Consider the following 21,098-nt stretch of genomic DNA (forward strand, 5'->3'; position numbering starts at 1 on the left):
AAGTATTTTTCAGAAAAATGATGCAGGCCTTACACTATCCTTGGTGAATTTATGCTTGGCAAAGAAGGATTTATGTTTTATACATTTTACATATACATTTGATTTATATTTTCTATTTTGACTGTATGAGGAATCTGATTTCTCATTCTGCAGTTACTTACCAAAAATTCTAAGGTTATTTAAAGCACCACCAAAACTCTATAATAAAAACACACCAATGAAATGGAGCACCTGGCACTTCACCTCCAGCCATTGCAGTAGCTGGCACACAGTCAAGGCAAATAACATAGAATCACAGAATTATTAAGGTTGGAAAAGACCTCTAAGACCATTCAGTCCAACCATCCACCTACCATCAGTACTGCCCACTAAACCACGCCTTCCTGAAGTTTTCTCTACAGCCTAGAAATGCTGAAGACAACAGCTGGAGGTCACTTTGGCCCTGGTGAAGGTAGGAAATGTTTATGGAACCCATCTTAGGTTTGGTGAAGTCTTGTGTCAGATATGCATTTTAATGCAGCTATGCATTCCAACTTCTAGGGTTAGCTCGCACAAGGACTACACTTTTCTTGAAATAAAGACTTCTTTCTGAAACTGAGTTCTCAGTTGGAATTACTATGAGCTCGATTTTGTTTGGAATCTGAGAAATGATGTTTTCCTTTGGGATTTGATTCTTTAATTGGAATCCCCACGCTTCAGTGAATGCTCCACCTGTTATTCTGTTTTTCTTTGGAAAGTTCTGAAGACCCCAGTTGTAAGAAAGTAGAGAAGTGGGACATTGCATTATCTTACCAAGGAGCTGTGATGTCATGGCAATGTTGTGATGCTTTCAGCAACAGCAACAAAAATAAAAACCCGTACTGTGAAAGTGTCAGTTTTAAGAGCAGGTTAAATTTGCTTAACACTTATCCAGTAACAAATCTAATTGAACCAATCTAAATGCTTGGTGAAAGAAGCAATGCAACACCGGCAGTGACCACAGCCTTGCTAATTTTACCTCGTCACATCTGTCATTTCATGGTGTAGCATTTCCTCAGATGGGAAAGCATGCTGAATCATCGAAAGGTTGGGTTGGGAGGGACATCAGAGATCACGGAATCACAGAGTCATAGAATGGCCTGGGTTGCAAAGGAGCACAAAGCTCATCCAGTTCCAACTCCTGCTGTGTACAGGTCACCAACCAGCAGCCCAGGCTGCCCAGAGCCACATCCAGCCTGGCCTTGAATGCCTGCAGGGATGGGGCATCCACAATCTCTCTCATCCAGTTCCCCCCTGAAGTCACTGAAGCTTACTTGATACAAGATAACCTGATCATGAATCTAAACTCAGTCTCCTCTACTGTTTTATTAACATGCATTCAAATGAATAGTCGTTGTTGTTGGCTTTATGACAACCAGCTTCTTGTTCCAGGGAAGAAATTATTTAGAATAACAATATATGAATGGAGAAACTAGAAATCGTTCAACTGAAATTCCCATCCTGTCCACAAGGGAAAAATTTAAGCACTGCTGCTGATGCCAATTTTTTGGATAACTTTTTAACCAGACACACGCAAAGAACAAGCAGGAAAAGCTGGCAGAACAAATATAAAGCTATTAGATGCCCTGCATTAATAGTAAGGCATGAAATCAGAAAAAATAACACTGGAAAACATTAGAGAGAAACAGTGAAAGAAGAACAAGTGACCCAACTCATGAGACAGGCTGTGATAATTCCACAGAGGTTTAGAGAAGCATAAAGAGAACTGTAATTGCCAAGCAATGGAGGATGGAGCCAATTGCAATGCAGTGTTTGCAGCTGATGTCAGTAGGAAGAGTTCTTCATGCTGCACTCTGCAGAGCTAAGCCTGAGGAGAGCTAGGCAAGAGGCATTTAAAAAAAGAACAGTGCTGAATACTGAATACTGAAGCTATGGAGAAGTTGAAAGATGTACACTCAATTTTATTTCCCATTCTCTTAATTATATTCTAAAGAATAAGAGAATATGTATTATCTAGTCAGAATAGAGAAGTACCTCTGTTTGAATTCAAGGCCAAACTCAGAGCCATCTAACTGCAGGAGATGTCTTACAGCTCATTCAGCACTCTCCTAGCCACAGATTAATATTTTTTCTTTACTGATTGATTTGCAATGATTGCCGTATATATGGCAATAACTTCCTGCTAACTAAATGGACATGGACAGGGTGGGGAAACGAGATGCTAAATGAACACATTTCACAGAATCACCAAGGTTGGAAAAGACCTACAGGATCATCCACCCCAACCATCCACCCATCACCAATAGTTCTCACTAAACCACGTCCCTCAACACAAAATCCAAACGTTCCTTCAACACCTCCAGGCTCGGTGACTCCATCACCTCCCTGTGCAGCCCATTCCAGTGCCTGACCACTCTTTCAGACAAGTACTATTTCCTAACATCCAGCCTAAATCTCCCCTGGTGCAGCTTGAAGCCATTCCCTCTGGTTCTATCACTGTTACACAAGAGAAGAGGCAGACCCCCAGCTCATTACAACCTCCCTTCAGGTGGTTATAGAGAGCAATGAGGAATCCCCTGAGCCTCCTCTTCTCCAAACTGAACAATCCCAGCTCCTTCAGTTGCTGCTCATCAGCCCTGTGCTCCAGACCCCTCACCAGCTCTGTTGCCCTTCTTTCAACCCGCTCCAGGGCCTCCATGTCTGTCTTGCAGTGAGGGGTCCAAAACTGGACACATCACTCGAGGTGCATCCTCACCAGAGCTGAGTACAGGGGGCAATCACTGCCCTGCTCCTGCTGGCATTTCATATCCCTCAGTGTACAGAGATACCTCTACAGATTTGAAAAGCATGGGACAAGCATCTCTAGATAAACTTCTTCTGAAATGGATAGTTGGATAGTGACAGGATAAAGGGGAATGGTTTTAAACTGAGACAGGGGAGGTTTAGGTTGGATATTAGGAGGAAGTTTTTCACTCAGAAGGTGGTGAGGCACTGAACAGGTTGCCCAAGGAGGCTGTGGATGCCCCATCCCTGCAGGCATTCAAGGCCAGGCTGGATGTGGCTCTGGGCAGCCTGGGCTGCTGGTTGGTGACCTGCACACAGCAGGGGGTTGGAACTGGATGAGCGCTGTGCTCCTTTTCAATCCAGGCCATTCTGTGATTCTATGATTCTATGAAATGTATTTGATAGTGCCACAGGCTCAAGGAATACGAGCACCTCGTGTCTTTTCTCCACCCTCTAATTGATTTTAATGCAGTTGATTCATTACACTCCTGTCCCTGCCAAGGACTGTTTTCCTGCAAAAATTCCAAAATGTTGCTGGCATAGATCTTGTAACAGAATTCAGAACTTGATTTATCTTCTGTGAAATAAAGGGGGCATGCAGAGGGAGTGTGGGAGAGGGAAAGACACACAGTAATGTATTTGCAAAAGGGAGGAGAAAAGCTTTTCACCAGGGCAGCCTTCTGACAAACAAAGGCATTTAAGAATCAGGAAGTAAGAAGCCAAAGATATCGGGGAAAGTCAAATCAAAGACATTTCAGGTCACTTTGTCCACAGCTGTGCAAAATGGCAGCTATTTACACGATCCTCGTGCTTTTCCTGGCAGTTTTTGTTGCTGGATTGATACTGTTGGTCATGGCGGCATTTAATTTTGATTTCTCCAACTCTGAAATTCCTCCTGGAGTGAGTCAACCTGTGAAGCTTCGAATCACTCACGTTATTTTGATAAGCACAGCTGTGGTGGTAAGTTAACCTTGTGTGATTGTGATGGGAGAATGGTGAACCTGAATGCAAGGCTAGAACTTTGCCATGCAAGGCATAGCTGGCATGCTGCAAGTTGCATCTAGAGCTCAGTTTTGCTAAAGAAACCTTTATCAGATTCTTCACATTGCACTACCTCATTACGGAGATTATGCCCAGCTCTTACATGGGGCAGTACACAAGCACTGCCTAACACAGGGGTTAGAGAGCCTGACTGTGCCTCTAATGTGAACTGTGCTAACCTAGCATAAAGTAGAAGAATACTTAGTAGAAATGAAATAGAAGCTGTTTCCATTCAGGGCTCAGAATGTAGCCAGTGTCCTTGGAGGCATGCTTTCAAGCTTTGTTTGGGCTTGGGAGTGAAGGGTTTTGTGTTTGTTTTGAAGATAAAATTACAGACTGAACTACTGGTTTGGGGAAAGGGTTTGATCTTTGTGAAACAAGTGACAAAACTGGGGGAGGTCGCCCAAGAGGGGCTGAAAGAATTCCATCTCCCCACATATTTGTAACTTACGAGCAGCTAAGCAAGCTTGTTTGGATGGGATCAAAGAGCAAACAAGGGCTTAGGCTGTTAGCAGCACCCGATTTCTGGTTGGTTGTGCTGACAAAGGATCTCACTGAACCAAGAATGACAGAGGTAATGATAGATGCTAACAGGGGTGTTAAGAATATGTGAGAAGTCGTGCACGCACTCAATAAATTACTTAAGCACCTCCGAGAGAGACAAATTACTTAAGATGAAATAAATATATTTGTATATGTATATTTCTCAGTTAGGAATATTCCTGATTGTAGTGGACAGTACTAAAGAACTCCAGCATGTGTGTTCTCATAGTTCAGTACAAGATATAATCAGAAAGACTTCAGTTAAGCACCTGGAAAAGCCAGTTCTCCTTTTGTCACCTGCCCACTGGTCCCATAAACCAGAACTGTGTGCTGCAATGTAACACAGCATGAAAAAAACAAACAGGGTCAATATCGAGGTGAGAACGACTCCGTAGTTGTTCCATTTCTGTCTGGAGGACAGCAAATACACTAACAGAAATCATTTCATTCATTGCCCACGCAGTTCCTTTGCACTGAAAAATACAGAATCTCCTGAGTGAATTCCCTATATTTTTTTTGTATGTGTTTGAACAGGGAAAGATTTTGGAAAAGATTGGCATCTGTAGCCAGATCAGCTTTGTTCGGTACATGCAAGGCATTAAGGCTCTGGGAGCAGACCAGAAGCTCCTCATTGAGGACCTGTGCTTTGAGAAAGTGCCTGTAAGGATTTACCAGCCCAAGGCTCCATCTGCCAGCCCAAGGAGAGGAGTAATGTTTTTCCATGGAGGAGGATGGGTGTTTGGAAGCGTTGGTAAGATGTCTATAGAAGAAATTATTGTAATTTAGTTTAAAAAGCAGCTTCCACATCAATGGTAAGGTTGCTAGTTGCTTAACCTGTAGCTGTTATGAAATTTGAGTATAACCACAGATGCACTCTTCTAAGTCTTGCTGTAATATCTGCTATGCTTCACGTGATTTTTCCTAAAGAAAGACAATGAGATACGAGGGGAAAGCACCAAACATAACGAAAAGAGACGATCAGAGGGCAAAAAAGATCTGCAGAGCTGTGCAGGGAGAAGCACAGAAAAGGCCTTAAGTCATTAATGTCATTGCCTTAAGTAATGACAGCATTAGAACTCTTGATGAAAAAAAGCCCCACGAACAACAAAACACAAACAAAAGCAACCAAAGAATAACACAACAGAAACCCCACATGAAAACGTTTCTTTCAGAGACCCATGAAAGCCTGTGCCGCTCTCTTGCCCGAGGAAGTGACTCGGTGGTTGTGTCTGTCGGGTGAGTCTTTTCTCATGCCATTTTTAAGGATTATTTTCCATACTGTGAATGACACCTTACAGCCTCCATGACCATGGTGACAGCTGTAACCAGAGAAATATTTCTGTCGGATGCGTGATTTTACAAATTTGCACTGCTTTCATTTGGAGCCATTTAAGACAGACTTGGAATTTTACTGCTTGATTAAATCGAATAACACTTCTGGGTATCTAACTGGAAAAAGTAGGACATGTTCCTAATTCCCATCTAGAAATTGATAGTAAACAGAGAGTAACTCCAGTATTCTATTTAATCCTCACTCAAAGAAACTACTTGATGCTTACAGGAGCATTACATGAATGACAAGCTAATATTATCATCATTATATTGACAACTACTTGGATGATGAGTACTATGAACATACAGAAAGGAAATAGTGCAATCTGACACATGGAAAGCATGAAATGATTAAGGGTCAGTCCATAGAACCTGGACGTAGATAGCAGCTGAGTACTCCTGAGTTGTTCAAGACCTGAGCAATGCCATAAACAGACAGTGACCCAACACAGTCAGCCTCCACCACCTGGCCTTGCTAGTCACAAGCTGCTTTATGACAACCCATGGAGAAATGGAAAGGTAATCGTGGTATTGCTGGTGGCTAGAACTGCTATTTTCAGCACTGCATTTAACATTAGCATCATTCCTTTTCCTACTTTTGTTGTCTCCTTCCGTGCATTAGGTATCGTTTAGCTCCTGAGCACAAATACCCTGCTGCGTATGAAGACTGCCTTCATGCTTCCATACACTTTATGAGGAATGCAGAGCACTATGGGGTGGATCCTGCCCAGATCAGTGTCTGTGGGGACAGTGCTGGGGGCAATCTAGCAGCTGCTGTTAGCCAGACCCTGGCAGGCAGAGCAGACCTCCCCAGGCTGCGTGCTCAGATCCTGATCTACCCAATACTGCAGGCACTGGACTTCAATTTGCCATCCTATAAGCAAAATCAGGCAGTCCCTCTCTTATTCCAAGAACGCGCTGCTTTCTATGTGTTACAATACCTGAACGGGAACGCCTCAAATCTGGAACAAGTCCTGGAGGGTTCACACATCCCTATAGATATCCGATTAAATTATAGGAAGTGGGTGAGTGAAGATTACATCCCTGAGAGGTTTAAAGTCAGGGGCTACAAGCCACATGTGTTACTGGACTGTTCAACTGAGGTTTATGAGACAGTGAAGCGGTTCTGTGAGCCCAACCTGTGCCCCCTGCTAGCTGAAGATGCTGTTGTTCACCAGCTGCCCGAGTCCTTCATCTTGACTTGTGAATATGATGTGCTGAGGGATGATGGCTTGCTGTACAAGAAGAGGCTGGAGGACAACGGAGTCCAAGTGACCTGGTGCCACCTCGAAGATGGGTTCCATGGAATCATCAACTCATTTAATAGTGAATGGATGTCGTTTTCATCTGGAAAAAGAGGTCTGGACAGTATTGTGAACTTCCTAAAAAGTTTATAGAGACAAATTCTTCTATTCCTTCCAATAAAATTACTGTTTTTCTTCGAGTCTCTTATGTTTCTGAATTCCATCAGAGGACAAGAGTTAAAGAGCAATTATGTTAAAGAGCAATTATGACATTACGACTACTGAAAAAGGACATTTTGAAAAGAAAAAATGGTGATTGTTTCTTCCAGCACTGTTTCATGTGCAGTCTGCCTGTTTTAATGATCTATTTCAGTGAGGCACTTGCTGCTCTCTCAGTAAATATTAAAGATGCTGTAAAATTTTAAATCAACATCTGGTCTTGCCCGTTTTATTCACTTACAATCTGTGGTTTCACTCTTCCCAGAAGACTAAATGTGTTCTGGCAAAGGAGAAAGGTACTGATATTACAGTCCAATGACGTATTGCCTTTACTATATGCTATACGTGCAGTACCTAAGCCTAAATGTCCCAGCCACCAAGTTCCATAATGTTTCTATGGGCTAAGTGTATCTCAGTGATATTTCACACCTGAATCAATGGAATCAGAATTGCAGCAATCCTTGACAGAGCTACTTTGAACGGCTTTGTGCAGATTGCAGTGGAGATGCTCTACGTGGGTTTCTACATCTATCAAACATGAGTAAGCTGAAAAACTTGTTCCTATATTTAAATACTCCAACAACAAAATAAGGCCAACGCATTTATGTTTGTGAAGCTCGTGCTAGCAGCTTTTTCCTTTACAAATGCCCTTGCTAATACCATATATTCCAAGCTACTCAAAAAAGGTCTGTAGCACAGGAAGGAGTACGCTGTGGCTGCAGATCATATGCAAGAGCTGATTTAACCTCCACGCTAGTTGGCTCACTCTTCATCTAAATAGCAACACATCACGAAGTAGGACTTCACTAATTAACTGCTCTCTCTGAACAGCTGATCCTATCATCCGCAATCCAAGAGTGCCATGTCGGATACCAGTCCCTGTATCAATCCCACAATTATCGAGCAGCTAAACAGGAAATCAGACACATTCTCTTCTGTCCCTTTTCCGATGTGATGCATGCTGGCACCTTGCACAACGTTTCCAAGGATTTTTAAGCGTGGCACCTGAGAGAAGTGTTTTAATTTGGGCTGCTCCATCAGTCCTTGCCATCTGCATCAAAGACAGGTGTAGAAACAGCCCACCTTCAGCTAAGTGAAATGGAACTTTTTTATGTCCTGTTAGTGGTACTGCTGGTGGTTTTTACTGCCTCATTCACATTAGCAATTATAAGAACGCTTCAAGTGGACTTTCCCAACGTCCACATCCCTCCTGGAGTGGATCAACCTGGAAAGCTTCGTGTTGTCCATGCACATATGGTTTTTACATCTGCTGTGGTGAGTTGCTTTGCCATGATTTCTGACAGAAGTGAGCTTTACGTGTTATTTTCTGTTAGGTTATATGTGTAAATATATACATATATATATTAAAATGTTTATATGTGTGTAAATATATATCTAGGGTTGTTGAGGCAATCCCAGATATGAATTCAGAGTGGGAGAAGAACTCATTGAGAGCAGCCCTAGGGAGAAGGAAGGACTTGGAGGTCCTGATGGGTGAAAAACTGAACATAAGCCAGTAGTGTGCACTTGCAGCCCAGAAGGCCATCTGTATCCTGGGCTGCAGGAAAAGAAAAGTGACCTACAGGGAAAGGCGGGGGATTGTCTCCCTCTGCTCTGCCATTGTGAGGCCCCAGTTGCAGTTCTGCATCCAGCACAGGAGGGATGTGGGACTATTGGAGCAGGTCCAGAGGAGGGCTGTGAGGATGCTCAGGCTGGAGCACCTCTCCTATGGAGAAAGGCTGGGGACATGGGCTTGTTCAGCCTGGAGAAGAGAAGGCTCTGGGGAGATCTCAATGCAGCCTTCCAGTACTTGAAGAAAGCTTAAAAGCAGGAGGTGGACTGAATTTTTACATGATCTGACAGTGATAGGACAAGGGGGAATGTTTCTCAACTATAGAGGGGTGATTTAGGTTCGATGTTAGGTAGAAATTCCAGAGAGCTATGGGTGTCCCATCCCTGGAGGTGCCCAAGGCCATGCATGGGCCCTGGGCAGCCTGAGCTGGTGGGAGCCAGCCAGCCCTTGGCAGGGGTTGGAACTGAGTGATCTTTAAGGTCGCTTCCAAGTCATTCTACGAGTCTATGAAATGCCAGAATCCTGTGGGCTGCATTAACACTTCACTGAAGGGTTTCCTTTCCTTCCTTTTTTTGGTTGACTTCAGAGGATGTTTTTTGTCAGATCCTTTCTATCAGACCTCAGATATCTCCATCTCTGATAGGATTGCCTACCATGTCAGGATGAAGCCATCTGTGAGAGCCCAAACCGAGCACATCTTCCCTCACTCCATTTAAATGAAAGATTTATGAACAGCAAGATGGCTTTGGCTGCACTTTAGCTAAGCACAGATGATGTTTTCAGGCCATTCACTGGGCTTTCCAGCTGCACTGGTGGGAGACTGGGTGCTTTTAAAGCTGATCAGATGGCACCTCTTGGGAAAACCTCGGAACACAACATCTGCACAGGGCATCCTCTCCTGTGTCTGCATGCCCCTTGTGGCTCTCTCACAGCCTGCCCCTTCCTCCAAACAGGGCAAGATCTTGGAGAAGATGGGAGTGTGCACAGAGATCACCTTCACCCGCTATATGCGCTCAGGGACGAAGCGGGGCCCAGAGCCACAGCTGTGCCTGCAGGACATGCGCTTTGACGGAGTGCCGGTGCGGCTCTACCTGCCCCGTGTGCCATCTGCTGCCCTGAGGCCTGCCACCATCTTCTTCCACGGCGGCGGTTGGATTTACTGCAGCATCGGTAGGGAGGGAGAATTCTGCCCAGACAGCTGGGAGAAGGGATGGAACGGCCCCAGTTTTGGGCAGCGAGGGGCTCTGGGCTGCCTCACAGGGAAGTGATACGGCTGAGGCGCAGAGGGAGAAACGGAGGTGAAGGGCGTGAAGGGCAGAGAGGGACAGAGCTGTGCACCTAGATGGGAGCAGGCAGCCCACGCACCCTTTTCTTGCAGATTCCCATGACAACATCTGCCGTTACATCGCCAGAGAGAGCGGCTCCGTGGTTGTGTCTGTTGGGTGAGTTAGGTCCGCACTGCCCAAGGTAGTGGGTGATTTCCCCTTCCCTCCCTTCCCCTCTCCTGCCCTCCCCTCCCCCCCTTCCTCTTCTCCCCCCCTTCCCTCCATTCCCCCTCCCTACCTTTCTCCTTCCTTCCTTCCTTCCTTCCTTCCTTCCTTCCTTCCTTCCTTCCTTCCTTCCTTCCTTCCTTCCTGCCTGCCTGCCTGCCTGCCTGCCTGCCTTTTTCTTCCTTTCCTTCTCTCCCCTTCCTTCCTTTCCCTTCCTTCCTTGTCTTTTCTTCCCTCCAAACACCAGAATTTTGAAGGGAAATATCCTAAGTGAAGGTGAGGTGCAGGCTGACTGAATTCCCATATCCACACCAGCAGACTGCAGTGAGGTTGCACCACACCTTCTGCTCAAGCCTTATCTCAGAAGATCACAGCAGTGCTACACCTTTGCAACTTCATCCTCCTGGCTGTTGCTTCCCTGTGATAATTCATTGAATCTCAGAATCACAAAGGTCAAAAAGACCACTAAGATCACGCAGTCCAACCATCAGCCCATCCCCACCATGCCCACTGAGCAGGTCCCTCAACCCACAGATGTGGAAGGCGACGTGCTTAGCAGACAATGAATGACAGTGGGCTCTTTGGTTGGTGTTGCTGAAAACACTACAGGTAGCACAGGGAAATGTGAGGTGCTAGAAAACTGTAATCCTAGTTATGCTTCCATCTCACTCGTGTTTCTGTGCATTAGGTATCGTTTAGCTCCTGAGCACAAATACCCTGCTGCGTATGAGGACTGCCTTCATGCTTCCATACACTTCATGAGGAATGCAGAGCACTATGGGGTGGATCCTGCCCAGATCAGTGTCTGTGGGGACAGTGCTGGGGGCAATCTAGCAGCTGCTGTTAGCCAGACCCTGGCAGGCAGAGCAGACCTCCCCAGGCTGCGTGCTCAGATCCTGATCTACCCAGGCCTTCAGGCAGTGGACATGGATTTACCGTCCTACCAGCAAAATCGGGGAGTCCCTCTCTTACTCCGAGAACGTGCAGCTTTCTTTGCTTTGCTGTACCTACATGGGGATGCATCACACAAGCAAGATGTCCTGAAGGGCTCTCATGTTCCTCCGGAAATGAGACAGAAGTACAAAAAGTGGGTGAGCCCAAACAACATCCCTGAGAGGTTTAAGGCAAGAGGATACAACCCACAGAAAACTCATGACATCACAGCCGAAATTTTTAAGAAATTTGAAAGAATTTGTGAGCCCAACCTGTGCCCCCTGCTAGCTGAAGATGCTGTAATTCAGCAGCTGCCCGAGACCTTCATCTTAACATGTGAGTACGATGTACTAAGAGATGATGGCTTGCTGTACAAGAAGAGGCTGGAGGACAACGGAGTCCCAGTGACCTGGTGCCACCTCGAGGATGGGTTCCATGCAATAATAAGCCTGTATGAGTATGGTGGGTTGTCGTTCCCATCTGGGAAAAGGGGATTGGACAGAGTTGTTCAATTCATAAAAGGCCTTTAGAAGAAGCTTTCCTTGGTTATGTTTCAGCATCTCAGAAATTAGTGGATGCTCCCAAAGCTTGGATGGTAATTGTCAGCAACAAAGTGATATCCCTCTATGTGTGCAATATCAGTTTTGAACTTGTAGAACTTCAAATGCAATAATCTGAACAGTGATCACTGTCATTGCGAGACTGTTGACAGGTTAGCCTTTCCAGTGTTGCTTTTCAGTCCCTTTTCCATCAAATCAGCACCTGGTAGATTCCTTAGATTTGATTAAATGATTTGCTTCCGTGTCAGCATTGTCAATGGAATAAGTGGGATTTAATAATTCCTGTGGATTACAGTCAGGATCTTTGTGATGTTCATTTGGCAAGCTTGCCTTTATTTTATTTAGATAACAAGTGCATGTCATGTATATAGTGAATGGAGGGAGGAGTTAGAAGAAAGCTGCAGAAAAATGGAGAAGATGAGGGGTTTAGCAAAGAGAATTGGCCTTCAGGGGCATGGCAGAACCACATCTGCAAGAGGAGCTGCAGCAGAAGACCCGTGTCAATTTGGGACACCTCCCTGAGGCAAGCAAAGGCTGCCCTACTATGAAATAACCACGTCTCTATCAACTCCTACTTAATTTTGGGTGTCTCCGGTATGCCCTCTGAAGTTCGGGGCAAGATATTGGTTGAGAGGGAGGCTTTGTAAGGTATGAGACAGTAATGACAGAATGGGGCTCCTAGTTGTCCTCACTCATCTTTATTGCACTCTGCTGTACTCCTTCTAAGGGAGATCCCTGCCTTTTTTGAACCGGGGAGACTGGAATTGGACGCAGTATTTCACATATGGTCCTCCCATGGCAGAGCAGAGGGGGAGGAGGATCATCTTCTTCGCCCTGCTGGCCATTGCACAGAGCAATGCACCCCAGGCTTGAATATTAAAAAAAAAAAGAAAAAAAAAAAAGAAAAAAAAAAAAGAAAAAAAAAAGAAAACCCTACAAGAAAAGAAAACCCTAAGAAAAAAAGAAAACCCTAAGAAAAAAAGAAAACCCTAAGAAAAAAAAGAAAAACAAATCCTAAGACTGAGAAAACAGGAGATTTTTGCAGAATAAACGCTACACTTCGGATTTCCCTGGGGATACAGCGAGGCGGTGGTTTTTCTCCAGCAGTCAGGACCGCCGGGCAATGACACACAATGACACAACCGCTCGCTCTGCCTCCCGAAGATCCTCCGTCCCCGCGCACAGCTCCGTCCCTCCCGCAGGACGCCGCTCCAGGCGCCGCCGGCCGCCCCGCGGACCCCGAGCATCCTCACGCCCGGGTCACGCCGCGCCTCCCCTCCGGCAGATTACGGCCTCCCCCCGGGCTCGCAGCATGACCCCGGGCCGCGGCTTTGCGGAGCTGTCACAAACGACCCGTGACGCCGTCGGCCTGCAGGAGGGGGGCGGCCGCAGCCTGGCCCCGCTGCGGGCCGGGGAGCCCCGCGGGGCGGCCGGCGGGCCATGGCGGTGCCGGCGGCGGTGCTGCTGCTGCTGCTGCTGCTCGCTCTGCTCGTGCCCCTGGCGGGGCTGGTGCTGGGCACCGTGCTGCTCGGACTGCCCAGCTACGACATCCCGGCCGGGGTGAACCAGCCTGCCAAGCTGCGCCTGGTGCTGGCCGTCCTGCTGGGCACGGCGGCCCTGGTGAGTGGGGCGGGTCGGTGGGTCGCGAGCCGGGAGGACGCGGGGATCGGGGGCCGTCGGGGCGACGCTCGGGGCTGCGGAGGACGGGGAAGGCCGGCATCCGTTTGGGCAAAGCCGGTGTCGCGATGCGGGGCGGCACGCCGGGCTCGCAGGCAGGTTGGCGAAGGGCGGCGACGATGCGAGTCGCGGAGCTGAGCCGGCGATTCGTTGCTAAGTGCGCCGGGCTGGGGGCGAAGTCACCTTGCCCAAGGAACGGCCCTGCAACTTGCTCCTGCCACCGCTGACATTTATGGGACCAAATCCGGTTAGGGCTGCTTTACTTAATCCCTGGACTCACTTTTACAGCGTTGCATAAACGGCATTAGAGCTCTGCTCAACTCTTCCTCTCGCACTTTACAGCTCCTTTGAGTTGTTTAAAAATCTCCTCCGCTCCTTTCGCCACAGCGTTCCCTTTGCTGACTGCGCACATCCTGCCCTCCTGCAGCTGCTTACACCACATCCATCCCCTCGCAACGGGCCCTCCTGAGTCCTCCCACAGCGTGGCAGGGGGACGGATAAAGAAACGCCCTCATGAACCATTTTTAAAGCGGGCATCTTGCTCAGCACGATGCACCACGCTGTGTTTGAACCCCTCCGTGTTGTTCCCACCTTCCCCTCATCCACTCCTTGCAGCAGGTTTATATTCCAGCTCAGCGCATTGCAGGAGCATTGGGAAGGGATGCATGCTTCTGTTCATTGCTGTTGTGCAAATAAAACCAATAAAACTTGCACGATGCCTCTCAGCATTAAGCATTTACGAATCCACCAAGCTTTATTCAAGAGTACCGGTTTGTGCAATGAAGAGCTTTGTAAGAGTTTATGAGGATGTTTCTGTGTATTTAATTTAATTGCTCTGGTTAAGTGTAAATAGACCAGAATGAGCACTGAGGTGTGCTGGGCAAGACTGATGATTAAAATACATACTCCAGGATTGCCAATTTGGATAGCCTTTATAAAATGTGTAATGTGACATGAGTACAACAGTGGATTTAAGTAAAGGAAGTAGGATTTTTACTCACTGTAGGAAGTGAGAGCTTGGGAAATCTGTTTTTCCTGAATGAAAGAGCTTTATTTTTATCAGACAACTGATAAACTCTCCAACTGCTGTCTGTGAAGCCTGGACTTCCACATCTGATTCTTTAGAATACGATCTGGAAGATTCCAGATGATTTAAGGTAGAACTTCCCTCCTTGGTAGGCCGAATCCAGGTATGGATATGATTGCTTTTTGACTTTATCCTGAGATCTCACACTTTCTTGGAAGTGAGCATTCTTATCAAGAAAACCAATCCAATACTTGAAGGGAGAGTATAAGCAGGAAGGGGAACGGCTGTTTACGAGGGTGGATGGTGATGGGACAAGGGGGAATGGTCTTAAAGTGAGACAGGGGAGGTTTAGGTTGGATATGAGGAAGAAGTTTTTCCCCCAGAGGGTGATGAGGCACTGGAACAGGCTGCCCAAGGAGGCTGTGGATGCCCCAGCCCTGCAGGCATTCAAGGCCAGGCTGGATGTGGCTCTGGGCAGCCTGGGCTGCTGGTTGGTGACCTGCACACAGCAGGGGGTTGAACGGGATGAGCACTGTGCTCCTTTGCAACCCAGCCCATTCTGTGATTCTATGATTCTATGAGTTGCCAAGTTGCATTTCCTCATTGTTTTCCATGTGTTTGTGAAGGCAAAAAAATGACTAAACGACCAATGAGAATGAACTCAATCTGTAGAATACAAGAAGCCATTTAGAGACAGTGTAGGAGATGCTTTCATAGCCATTATCTTCTTCTCTCAGTGGTCTTCATGGTAGTTATTCTGACTTCTTATACTGTGATCATTACTGTTTTTTATAGAACACCAACGGGTGATGTGGAGCTTTTTATATGTTGACTTTTTAAAAGGCCTCAATTCTTAACTTTGAACAGGGAAGGATTTTGGAGAAGACAGGACTTTGCAGCCAAATCACTTTTGGCCGATACGTGCGACAAGGATGGAGGCAGAGGGTGGACCCGAAGCTGTTTATCCAGGATCTGCAGTTTAACAAAGTACCTGTGAGGGTGTACCAGCCAAAAGCCACATCTCATGGGCGAAGGAGAGGTATCCTCTTCTTCCATGGAGGAGGATGGGTGTTTGGAAGTCTCGGTAAGACATTTGCTGGAGGAATTGTAGTAACTTAAATATAACATTTTCGTGTTTTCATTGTATTGAAAGAAGGAACTTTCAGCATGGGATTTTGGAGAAAGTATGAAGTCAAATAAACACCTTCCTAGAAATGAACACCCCTCCCATGTCTCAAAGACAAAGCACTAATGAAAGCCTTTCTTTTCCAGATACCTATGAAAAAGTGTGCCGCTACTTGTCCAGAGAAAGTGAATCCGTAGTTGTATCCGTTCAGTAAGTCAACCCGACCCAGTCCTACTGCTCAGAGATTATTGCTGCTGGGGTGCCACACAGAGCTGCACTGTTTTTCGAGATGTTATTTTTTACAGAGAGATTTCTAAAGAATTCAGCATAGGAAAAGAGACAAATAATGACAGCTATGATTTCCCAGCGCGCAGCTGTTAATGCACTGATACATCAGGAAGGAGATACATGGCACACAAAGGAAATCTAATTTAAAACTTAGGTAGAACAAATCTTCTTTGTGCTGAACATGTGAACATGTAACAAGATGCTCCAAATGTTTGTAATTTACACAAGAAAGAGAATAATCATGCTGTGTTACTCCCATTTTACACATAGGAAATAGAGGCAAAAAATCATTAAATTATCTTGTCACGAATACGTAGCACAATGAAGAAATTAATTAAAAAAGCTCATTGTTTCTTAACAATTCTTGTAGTTGAACACACAAATTACATGTTAGCAACCACTAGCTGGGAAATGCCTGCTCAGGAGGTAATGAATTGGCTTGAAGGTAGTGTAGGATAACAATCCCTGATTAACACTAATGATATTTCCTTTTCCTGTACTTGTCTGTTATGCATTAGGTATCGTTTAGCTCCTGAGCACAAATACCCTGCTGCATATGAAGATTGTCTTAATGCTACTGTACACTTCATGCGGAGTACAGAGCACTATGGGGTGGATCCTGCCCAGATCAGTGTCTGTGGGGACAGTGCTGGGGGCAATCTAGCGGCTGCTGTTAGCCAGACCCTGGCAGGCAGAGCAGACCTCCCCAGGCTGCGTGCTCAGATCCTGATCTACCCAGGCCTTCAGGCGCTGGACTTCAATTTGCCATCCTATCATCAGAATCGGGGAGTTCCTCTCTTATTCCGGGAACGCGCTGCTTTCTTCGCTTTGCAGTACTTAAACGGGGATGCATCGCATATGCAGGAGGTCCTGAAGGGCTCTCATATCCCTCCAGATATGAGGCAGAAGTACAGGAAGTGGGTGAGTCCAGACAACATCCCTGAAGAGTTTAAAGTCAGAGGAGTGAAGCCACTTAACCCCACTGATTTTATGGCTGAAGTTTATGAGACGGTGAAGCGGTTCTGTGAGCCCAACCTGTGCCCCCTGCTAGCTGAAGATGCTGTTGTTCACCAGCTGCCCGAGTCCTTCATCTTGACTTGTGAATATGATGTGCTGAGGGATGATGGCTTGCTGTACAAGAAGAGGCTGGAGGACAACGGAGTCCAAGTGACCTGGTGCCACCTCGAAGATGGGTTCCATGGAATCATAAGCCTGTATGATTATGGTGGGTTGTCATTTCCATCTGGGAAAAGGGGATTGGACAGCGTTGTTAACTTCCTTAAGGGCTTATAGTAAAACATCTTAGATTCCACGAGTCTGTTCATGCCTCAATCTAGAAAATATCTTTTTAGGATATTTAATATCAGGTGATGGGTAGTCATTCAAAGGCAGCCATTAACGATGACAAACATGGCTCATGTGAACCTCATTCCAGCTCTTAGTTGGAAAATGGAATATGCAAATATTATACATATGCTGCAAGCCCTTATCTTTAGCTATGTCAATAAATATGAACGTTATTTTGAATGGATTTCCTGGTTTGTCCCACTTGCTTACAATAAAATCCGTCTTTCCACCTGTGAAGACAGGCTGTCACACAGGTATGTGTGTTGTGTTGGTGTAAATGAGTAAAAGACATCGCAGTGTTTGGATGCGTTGTGCCGTGACTGTGAACTCTGCATGAGGAAAAAAGATGGTAGCTAATCTGAGTGGGGGAGGAGCCACTGGTTTGCTCAGCAATAACTGTGATGCAGCTTAGAACGTGGTTACTGGAATGGCAGTCACCGTGGGGACAGCAAACAAAAATGGCCTCAAGGCAAAGCAGTACCACACACAGCCCACTTCCCAGCATGACAGAAGAAGAAATGGAGCTCTTCTCTGCCCTGCTTTTAGCACCAAGCCACATTATTGAAGTGACAGTCACTAAGCAGCCAGGGAAGATAGCGCTGGTGAGACAAAGAAATACGATTGAACCAAAAAAAGATGGAGAGGATTGGTGGAAAGTTCAACCAAAGTACTCAGCTAAAGTTCTGATTGGAAACTGGCTGGAAGAGAGAAAAAGGGTAAGGTTGGGAAGGAAGTGTGAGAGCAGGACAGGGGGTCAGAAGCCACGCTCTGCAGGCTGTACAGCACTGCAGTGTGAGCACCTCAGGACAGCAACGAAGGGGAGAAGGATAATTATCTTACTCGTAGATTCATACATTTTATAATCTGCCATTCTTCTCTACGTGCCAGGACAAAAGCAATGCCCAGGCCTGCAGAATACGATATGACATTTGCCATGTACCAGATATAAAACTTGCCAATTAAAAGCACCGTGGCATCTTTGATGGCAGCCTCTTCAGAATGCTGTGCAATTTACCACATACAGCACGCACAACCACATAACATTCAAATATACAACTTCACACAGCCCAAAATGACAGAAGTTTCGTTAACACCTCGATAAGTTGGTACTTACTGCTTGTATCTTTGGATCCTTACTAGTCTGGATGTCAGCACTTTTGCTAGCACAGCTACTCTACAAATTACACATCCTACTTAAGACCTGAGCAAATTTTATCATTAAGCATTTAATTCTTGTTAAAACATTCTAGTTAGGTTCGATAATTGGAGCTATTAGGGCAAATGCTCCTGACTCCAATAAAATCACTTCTTTTTTTTTTTTTGGCCTGACAGTTGTGAAATCTGATGTGATCACAGCACATTATGCAGAAATAAAGAAATCCATGATGTATTTCTTTAGGTTAGGAATGAGGTTGAAATAAACTGGAAAGTAATGAGAACTCTTTGTGGTAATGGTGACAGAGCTCTGGAACAGATACCCAGAGAATATTAAGAAAAAGCTCTCTGTAACCAAAGTGAGCAGCTGGGGAACAGTTTTCCCGAGAAGATGTTCAATTTTTCTGCATTTCTTCAACTGACCTGGAGCAAAATGCTTTTCAGATGTTAGCTCACACAGCAGGGGATGGTATTTAACACCAAACCATGAGCAATTTTTCAATGGCTATTACAGTATCTTGCATTAACACCAAGGAATCAGAATAGAATTTTACAATGGCCATAGCATAGATTTCCTTTCAAATAAGTGCTTTTTAATGCACAGATGATAAAAAGTAGCAGAAGAACAGAGGTTCTGTAATTGTCAGGTTGCCTTTGCTGTCTCCTGAGTGCTCTGCATCTCTCCAGTTTATAAAACCCTGTGGGAAACTTGGCTGCAGCGTGTACAGCACAGACTTCACTCACTTCCCAGATCACAAACCAGAGCGAACATTAAGAACAACCATGATGAAGAAATACGAGGTAAGTAAAAGAGTTTCCTATGTGGGGTTCTGTGTGCTATTGTACCAAACAGCAATGACTTATAACCAACTTAAGTCACATTTCATATCCTTAAACAAATGCACGTGCAAAAGAATGCACTCAGCTCTGGTTTAGTGGGCAGTGTTGGTGGTAGGTGGATGGTTTGGATTAGATGACCTTTGAGGTCTTTTGCAGCCTTAACGAGTCCATCATTCTGGGCTGCTTTGCAGGATCCAGAGCTCCCTGGCATTACTGGATGGAAGCAGGGTGGACAAATCACACCTCATGCTATGCAGATGTAGTTGCTTAATTTAACTGAAAATTTACCATAGTTGAAAGGCGAATGTCCTTATTCTTGGGAATTAAGTTGCAAGTCAAGGTAGTGTAGGTATCACGGCATTTTATGTTATTGCTGGTAGCGCAGTGTGACTCAAAAGCGTGCTAAGCCTGTGGATGCTGTGCATGTTGCAAATGGTTCAACATGCATCTCATTTCAGGGCCTGCCAGCACAGCACTTCTTCACACACCACGAGGAGCCGAGGAGCCGGCATTTAGTGTCAGAGTATGAGGATAACTACAACAGACATGGTTATGTTCCCTTCCTGCCTCCCCTCCGCAGCTGGAACGGACGCAAGTTTGCATGGGTTCCTCAGAAATCAGAATTCCCCATTCTCGGTAGTTTTTGGTATTATGAATTTAAAAAAAAAAAAAAAAAGATGGGACATAGCGGAGTGGTCAACATACCAACTTAGAGCCCCTCCTGTTATAAAAATCATTTTAAAAGTGGATTTTGCAGTGTGCCTCTGCTACGAAGCAAGGCTGTGGGGGCTGAGCTTGGTCAGCTTGGAGGTGAGAAGGATCTGAGAGGAGCCTTCCAGTGCTTCAGGGATTTATAAGCAGGAAGGGGAGTGACTTTTTACGTGGTGTAATGGTGGTAGGACAAGGGGAATGGCTTTAAACTAAAGCAGGGGAATCAGCAGAGGAGGGTTGGGTGGTCTCTAGGGTCCCTTCCAACATAAGCTGTTTTATGCTTCTGAGATCACTATGTCTCTGAATGTAAAAGTTACGTAAATCTCTGCTAACTTCTTTAATTCTGATCACAGAGACAATGGAGAATCAGGATTCCTTATATTGGTATCATGACTGTTTTCCTAGCAGTACTTTAAGTACTAACAGTGATTCCCCCCGGGCAGATGGACACACACCTGGGAACAACCAGACTGCTGTTTTGTCCTTAATCTGTTGTCAAAGTAATAGAACACTCCTGATGCCCACTGCAGATTAAAAACACCAGGGCCAAGATTTTAATTCTACCATTTATAACACGTCATCACTTCTTGTCTCAGAACCACCCACCAACTACGGACTTCTCGAGCACCTGAAGAGAAAATGGCACAGGAAAGAAGATGGAGTGATGAGCAGCACCTACACCATTTCCTATGAAAAGCCACCAACATCAGCTTTTGCTCCATGCCAGTTCAGACGTGCAGCTAAACCTCACGGCCTCTCCTCCAGGAGGGGGGAGCTTCCCCGTGTTAGCAGAATCCTGGACTATGAAGGGGGTCAGAGATACCTGCAAGCCCTCAGCCAACTAGTGAGAGACAGAAAGACAAGAGCTGCCTCCATGTAAACAGCTTAGTGTGATCTTAAGCACTACTTAATACAGCTTGTTGCTGATGGACGTAAGAGTGATCTGTTCCATGTGGAAGGAATGGGAATTAGGTTATATGGTTGGAGGGCTGGCTGCTAGTTAGAACACGTTGCTGGATTACATTCTAAGCTGCAGATGGCTGGGAATATTCCTTTAACAGGAGATATTAATACGTATGTGTCAGCATCTAGTCAGTGGGTAGCTGCATTAAAGAACACAAAGTGAGGCAGAACCTAATAGCATATAAATCCCTTAGCTGTATTTACTTCAGTTATTTCATTTTCATGCAGCTTGCTACACATTTCTTTAAAGAAAGAGGAGAAAAGAA

The 21,098-nt window shown here is 45.6% G+C and overlaps 4 protein-coding genes across 4 annotated transcripts; all 4 read left to right on the forward strand.

Annotated features, from left to right (window-relative positions):
* Positions 1 to 3,546: 3,546 nt before the first annotated feature.
* LOC306954526 (arylacetamide deacetylase-like 4) lies at positions 3,547 to 7,076 on the forward strand (the record flags this gene model as incomplete). Its single annotated transcript, XM_079545622.1, has 4 exons — positions 3,547 to 3,723; positions 4,882 to 5,098; positions 5,520 to 5,583; positions 6,302 to 7,076. The coding sequence occupies 4 exons, from the start codon at positions 3,547 to 3,549 to the stop codon at positions 7,074 to 7,076; spliced, it is 1,233 nt and encodes a 410-aa protein (XP_079401748.1).
* Positions 7,077 to 8,396: 1,320 nt separating this feature from the next.
* Positions 8,397 to 11,668, forward strand: LOC306954528 (arylacetamide deacetylase-like 4; the record flags this gene model as incomplete). The annotated part of the gene is made up of 4 exons (XM_079545624.1): positions 8,397 to 8,417; positions 9,669 to 9,885; positions 10,094 to 10,157; positions 10,894 to 11,668. The coding sequence occupies 4 exons, from the start codon at positions 8,397 to 8,399 to the stop codon at positions 11,666 to 11,668; spliced, it is 1,077 nt and encodes a 358-aa protein (XP_079401750.1).
* Positions 11,669 to 13,138: 1,470 nt separating this feature from the next.
* Positions 13,139 to 17,109, forward strand: LOC306954525 (arylacetamide deacetylase-like 4; the record flags this gene model as incomplete). Its single annotated transcript, XM_079545621.1, has 4 exons — positions 13,139 to 13,318; positions 15,270 to 15,486; positions 15,675 to 15,738; positions 16,335 to 17,109. The coding sequence occupies 4 exons, from the start codon at positions 13,139 to 13,141 to the stop codon at positions 17,107 to 17,109; spliced, it is 1,236 nt and encodes a 411-aa protein (XP_079401747.1).
* Positions 17,110 to 17,621: 512 nt separating this feature from the next.
* Positions 17,622 to 20,749, forward strand: CFAP107 (cilia and flagella associated protein 107; the record flags this gene model as incomplete). Its single annotated transcript, XM_079545425.1, has 4 exons — positions 17,622 to 17,879; positions 19,006 to 19,119; positions 19,617 to 19,794; positions 20,466 to 20,749. The coding sequence occupies 4 exons, from the start codon at positions 17,622 to 17,624 to the stop codon at positions 20,747 to 20,749; spliced, it is 834 nt and encodes a 277-aa protein (XP_079401551.1).
* Between the last annotated feature and the right edge of the window lie 349 nt (positions 20,750 to 21,098).

This window comes from Tetrao urogallus (genome assembly GCF_951394365.1).
Source record: "Tetrao urogallus genome assembly, chromosome: 21".
Classification (NCBI taxonomy): domain Eukaryota; kingdom Metazoa; phylum Chordata; class Aves; order Galliformes; family Phasianidae; genus Tetrao; species Tetrao urogallus.